This window comes from Octopus bimaculoides, chromosome 24 (assembly GCF_001194135.2).
Source record: "Octopus bimaculoides isolate UCB-OBI-ISO-001 chromosome 24, ASM119413v2, whole genome shotgun sequence".
Lineage (NCBI taxonomy): Eukaryota > Metazoa > Mollusca > Cephalopoda > Octopoda > Octopodidae > Octopus > Octopus bimaculoides.
In genome coordinates this window covers 31365175-31371749 of record NC_069004.1, presented here as the reverse complement: position 1 = coordinate 31371749, position 6575 = coordinate 31365175, and the positions used below count along the sequence as shown (strand labels likewise).

The 6575-nt window shown below is 37.6% G+C and overlaps 1 protein-coding gene across 1 annotated transcript in view; it reads right to left on the bottom strand.

Moving 5' to 3' along the window:
• The window catches only part of LOC106878043 (protein argonaute-2), a 43103-nt gene that overhangs the window by 17210 nt on the left and 19318 nt on the right, over positions 1-6575 (bottom strand). The window contains exons 5-10 of the mRNA XM_052976296.1: positions 4480-4661; positions 3784-3920; positions 2624-2758; positions 2180-2267; positions 1223-1306; positions 908-971 (exon numbers count right to left, since the gene is read on the bottom strand). Coding sequence (XP_052832256.1) covers positions 908-971; positions 1223-1306; positions 2180-2267; positions 2624-2758; positions 3784-3920; positions 4480-4661 — 690 coding nt within the window. The remainder of the gene's footprint in view (positions 1-907; positions 972-1222; positions 1307-2179; positions 2268-2623; positions 2759-3783; positions 3921-4479; positions 4662-6575) is intronic.

Sequence of the window (6575 nt, the reverse complement as noted above, 5' to 3'; positions counted from 1 at the left end):
ATATATATATATATATATATATATATATACATATATAACATAAATAGTAGATAAATATATGCATATATCCATACATATATGTACATACCTACATCTATATGTATACATACATGCATATATGGGTACAGGACATCACAAAAAAACGCTAAACACAGTGAGAAACAAAAACATAAAAAGGAAGACAGAAAACGAACTTTTTTTTCGAACAACGCAAAAAAACAAACAGAAAAACGAGACATGCAACATAAAGAATATTTCCCTTCTTCAATTGTCCCTGTTCCATCTACTCCGCATTTCGATATATATATATATATATATATATATATATATAATATAACAGTGGCACATCCCAGATGAATGTAATGAATGTACAAGAGATATCCAATATAAATATCAAATCTGATTTTAATACAAATCTTAAAGCTTTCATTTTATGAGAGGCAGCCAGAAAGATATATAAAATTTGTATTTTGAAATGGCCAGGAGTGGTATGCTTTTAATCATGTAGCTGTTCAATGAGGTCTGACCTTGGCTTAAACAATAACAACAATGAAAGATCCTCTACGCTTATCACTTGAAGCTGTAGATGACTGGAGGCAGAAGAGGAGACAAGTAGAGAGAGAGAGAGAGAGAGAGAGACAGAGACAGAGAAAAGGAAGCAACCGAGAGACTCTAGACATACGTACTCGTGCGAGTGCCACGCAAAAGCACCCAGCACATTCTGTAAAGTGGTTGGCATTAGGAAGGGTATTCCGGTCATAGAAATCCTGCCAAAGCAGACAACTGGAGCCTGGACAGCTCCTTGGCTGGCCAGCTCCTGTCAAACCATCCAACCCATGCCAGCATAGAAAACACGTTAAACGATGATGATGATGATGATGAGACTCACTAGTAGGAGGGTACTTACTTCTAAGGGGAGATAAGTATGTTTTTGTTCTTGACCAACTTGAAGACATGGTAAATGGGGATACCTGAAGAGACAAATAAAATGAAGATATAGTTTAAAACCTTTACGATAATGAGCTACCATATTAAACACTCACACAAATGCATATATACATACACAAATGTGTATAGATATACATATGGTAATATAAAACATATATATATAAATATATATATATGTATGTATATATACACATACATGGGATCACACAAACACATACGCAGACATACACAGAGATATATACACTCATGCATTTAAAAAGGTAAATATACTCACTGCAATTTCATCTTGTATCTATCATAGAAATACCTTGATACGGTGCATTCAACTGTTTGACCATTCTCTAATTGCAAAGGAAACCTGCAACATTAAATATAACGATACCACAATTGAAACAACAACAACGACAACGACGATAACTGTTTCTAATTTTTGGCACAAGGCCAGCAATTTGAGGGGAGAGGGAAGTTATTTGCATCAGCCCTCAGTATACAACTGGTACCTAGTCTATTGATCCTAAAAAAGTTGAAAGGCGAAGTTGACTTTATCAGCATCTGAACTTGGGACAATAAATCAGGAAGAAATGCTACTAAGCAAATTTTTCTCAATACTCTAACAATTCTGCCAGTTAATAATAATAATAATAATAATAATAATAATAATAATAATAATAATGATAAAATTAATAATAATAATAATAGTTTCAAATTTTGTCACAATGGTAACCATTTTTTGGGTAGGGGTGGGGATGAGTTGATTACATCGACCCCAGTGTTTCACTGATACTTAATTTATCGACCCTGAAAGGATGAAAGGCAAAGTCGACCTCGGCGGAATTTGAACTCAGAACCGCTAAGCATTTCGCCCAGCGTGCTAATGTTTCTGCCAGCTCGCCGCCTTATTTCAGTTTCTGTCTACCGAATCCACTCACAAGGTATTGGTCAGCCTGAGACCATGCTTGAATGGTGCTTTTTATGTATGACTGACATGGGTACTAGTTGGGCAGCACTGGCATCGACCATGCTTGAATGGTGCTCTTTACATGCCACCGGTACAAGAGCCAGTCAGACGGCACTGGCAAAATCCTAAAGCTATGAAATAATCCACGATTAATTCAAAACAATTTTAATTAATTAATAAGTGTTACATTTGATAGAATAATCTGAATGCTAAAGGGTTAACGGAAAAGTAAACTAGATATGCGTATGCATGTGTAAGAACTGAACTACTTACGACTGTGTCTGTGCAGGGCGTCTTGTCACATTGCATACTCTGTATTTACGACGCATCTGACCACAATGCGTTATCTCAACCTTTAAACCTGAAAAAAAGGGTAAGAAATTACAAGTTAAAAAAAAAAAGACTTAAAATATTTTTAATTAAAAAAAAAATTAAAACAAACAAAAAAAATTTTGTTTTGTCTAGGGAGAGTCATTATGCCAATATAATTAACTCATACACACACATTGGTTCAATCCCACTTCTTTTCTTTATTATTAGTCAATTGGTTAAATATCCACTAACTGATTTGGTTTGCTTCTGTTTGTCAAAAATGTAGTACAACAAGAAAAACAAAATTAAAAAATCTAAAAAAAAATGGTAGATTTTAAAACCAAGTCAAAAGAGAAATAAACACAGGAAGAGAGTAGAGCCTGCAAAACATGTGAAGATGCTTACCCTTTATTTCTTTGGTGAACTTCACTCTCTGTGAGTCTGTAAGCGGTCGTTTTTGTTCCCCGATCTCACGCAGGTCAAGAACTTCACACATAAACTCAATGACTGGTTGGGCTTTGTAGAATGCTGTAGCAGATACTGAAAGAGGAAAGATAGGCAAATTAGACTGTTGCAACTTAAACCGTTGCAGTATTTAAACTGGCCATATCAGACCAAAATATTCTACTGGTTTTAAGTTCAAACTGGCTAGATTTGGCCTCTCACACCAACCCTATGACATCATTCTAAAAATTAACAGTTACTCCATCAAAATCTCGAGGCTACAAGGTAATGTATGGCATGTAAAAAAACACCCTTCATACACTGAGCGATATGCTGTGATTGAGAAATCTTGTCAAGCCAAGTGAAATCATAGTTGTGGCCGATGCCAGTGTTGCATACCTGGCACCCATGCTGGTGACACATAAAACGTACCCTTCAAATTTTGGGCCTCACAGAAGCAGTGGTGAGCGACTGAGACCTTTGGTTATATACTGTGTCTGAGAAGATCTGTCAAGCCAAGAGAGATCATAGTTGTGGCTGATGCCAGTGTTGCATACCTGGCACCCATGTTGGTGACGCATAAAATGTACCCTTCAAATTTTGGGCCTCACAGAAGCAGCCAGATCGGATTGGAGCCTGGTGCAGTCAAACTGTTGAACCCATGCCAGCATGGAAAGCGGACGTTAAACGATGACAATGAGATCATGGTACCAGGAGAGAACCACCAATGGGTTCTGTACTTTCACTTTGTACCACCTTTATGAAAGATTGGAGTGTGGATTGGACAAGGGTCAAACAGGACTAATATTCTCATTGTAAACACGACTACTACTATTACTACTACAGACCTATAATATAAACAGCAATCTCTACTACTACTACTACTACTACTACTACTACTACTAGCACCACCACCACTCCCACCTGTACCACCACCATCACTACATTATCTCAATTATCACCACCACTGCCACTACTACTATTACTCCACTTCTAACCATCACCACTATTACCATGACCCCTACCATTACCACCACCACCACCACCACTATTATGAGCCAAATGTCAAGAAATCAATCAACAAGGTGAGGGAAGATTGAACATCAAATATCAATATTTACCATCAATATTCAGCATCATTTTCCAGTTGGACGGCCGCACACTTTGATGGAAACCAAACCACACTTCTCGTCCTCCTCCTAAGGGATGTTCATAATCTTTGGGTTGAGAGAAAAATGACCGTCCAACGGGTGTGTAACTGGAGAAAGAGAGAGAAAGAGAGATAGATATATACATATATATATATATATAGCTGGTTCGAGAGAGATAGATAAATGGAAAGAGAAAGAAACATGAATATATATATAACTAGATAGGGATAGATAGAGAGATGATGAGATAGAAAAAGAAATAAGAGATAAATACATGTAACTGGATGGAGAGAGAAAAATATATTCTTTTATTCTTCTATTTGTTTCAGTCATTAGACTGACCTGTGGCCATAAGCAAGACTGTTGAGAGCCTAAATAGTCTAGCTTTAAGTAGGTAACAGCTCAGTAAACTTGGCTGCGAGTAGGCACCAACGAGGAGCTTAGATGACTGAGCTGTAGGTAGGTGCTAAAGTATGGTTGGAATGAGACTATTAGGCCCAGTTACAATTTGGCATGACTGATTCAACATTCGACCTGTTTTGGAGAAAGTACTTTTGGGCACTGGAAAGCAAATACAAATAAAATACCATAAAAAAAAAACAAAACAAAAAAAAAACTCATTGATGCAGATAAAAAACCCCCAGGAGGGTAAAAAGGTCAACTTACGTCATGCTCGGTCTGTGTCGCATGACAACATCAAGGGCTTGTATAGCATCAAATGGAATTTGTTGAGTTCGGCCTGTTAAAGCCTCTTCTAATGCGAACAAGTTCACTTGGGCTACCCATTTGATTCCAACTTTAAATATTCTGTCTTTTCCCTCGCCTGGTAAAGTAACCTCAAGCTCAACCTATAAACAGACAGATAAATAAAATTTTTAAAAAATAATTAAAAATAACCCACATGAAATCAACTTCACCCTTTAGCATTTAGACAGCGTTCTGTCAAATATAACGTTTATTTGTTCATAGTGTTTTAGATTAATCATGTATCATTACTTAGCTTTGATATTTCAATGATGTGATTGTTATTGTAGGGTAAGTGTGAGAAGCAGGATCTGGTTGATTCCAACATAAAAGAAACAGACTATTTGAGCCAGATATGGCCAGCATAAATACTGTGGGATTAATATTTATTTCTTTATTGCCCACAAGGGTCTAAACATAGAGGGGACAAACAAAGACAGACAAAGAGATTAAATCGATTACATCGACCCCAGTGCGTAACTGGTACTTAATTTATCGACCCCCAAAAGGATGAAAGGCAAAGACGACCTCGGCGGAATTTGAACTCAGAACGTAATGGCAGACAAAATACTGCTAAGCATTTCGCCCGGCGTGCTAACAATTCTGCCAGCTCACTGCCCTAACTGTGGGATTAATACTGACACACAAAACATTCTACTGAAATCTGAGCTACCATACATGTATTAATACCATACATGTATTAATAATGTCACGCAAAGCAGCCTTGAATAAAATCTATTCCAGTTCAACTAAGCTTTATGCACATCAGCAAATCTATTTTATGCTGTCTTAATAAGAATAAACCAATATCGTAGCTGTGGCCAGTGACCCCCAACTGGCTTCCGTGCCAGTGGCATATAAAAAGCACTATCCAAACGTGGTCAATGCCAGGTCCACCTGACTGGCTCCTGTAAAAAGCACCAACTGATCATAGCCAATGCCAGTACCCCTTGACTGGCTCCCGTGTCAGTGGCACATAAAAAGCACCCACTAAACTCTCGGTGTGGTTGGCATCCAGCTGTAGAAATATTGGCAGATCAGACTGGAGCCTGGTGCAGCCTCCTGGCTCTTCAGATCTCAGTGAAACTGTCCAACCCAAAACAGCAAGGAAAACGGACGTTGAACTATGACGACAATGACGACGATGATGATTATGATGATGAATTTCAAATTCAGTCCCACTGAGTGGCACCTTGAACAAATATTTTTTACTACAGCCCTAGGTCGACCAATGTCTTGTGAGTAATTCTGGTAGACAGAAACTGTGGAAGCCTGTTGTGTATGCAGCCTGTGTGTGTGAATATTTGTGATCGTGTTTGTCTCCCACTGTTAGACAACCGGTATCGGTTTATTTAAATCCCTGTAACTTTTTAATAAATTCCTTCAAATAATAGAGAATTTTCCAAATTAATTGGAAACCTACAGGCATTGAGTGTCACTGAGTAATATAGTCAAGAAACGACTAAACAGATTCTATCCATGTTTTTTGACAGTGTTTCAGTATTTTTGTCTGTGTGCACGTCTGAGAGTGAATACATTTGTCTATCAAATTTGAGGCTTTGTACCTATCTCAGAAGTGGTTAGTAATTGATTAAAATGCAAAATTTCTTTAGATATGGAAATATTAAGTTATGCCTCAAAGCAACATCAATGGTATCATTACTGAAGCAGAAAGGGACATTAAAATAGCAATAATATAAATTGAAATTGGTTATGATTAGAGAAGAGAGACAGAGAGAGAGAGGGAATTGTGAAACATTGGCGATTCTTAATTATGAGAAAGGTAGGTTTTAGTTCATGGGGCTGGGGGGATGACAAGTTTAAGCAAGTGAAGGAGGGAGAGAGAGAGAAAGGGGGGAGTGAGAGGGAGGAAGATGGAGTGAGAGAGAGGAAGAAGGAATGAATGAGGAAATGACAGAAAGAGAGAAGAAAAATAGAGAGACAGAGGGGGGAAAGTGAGAGACAACAAAGACAAATTTTTCTTTTTTAATGAAAACGGAAGACACACTGTTGTAGAG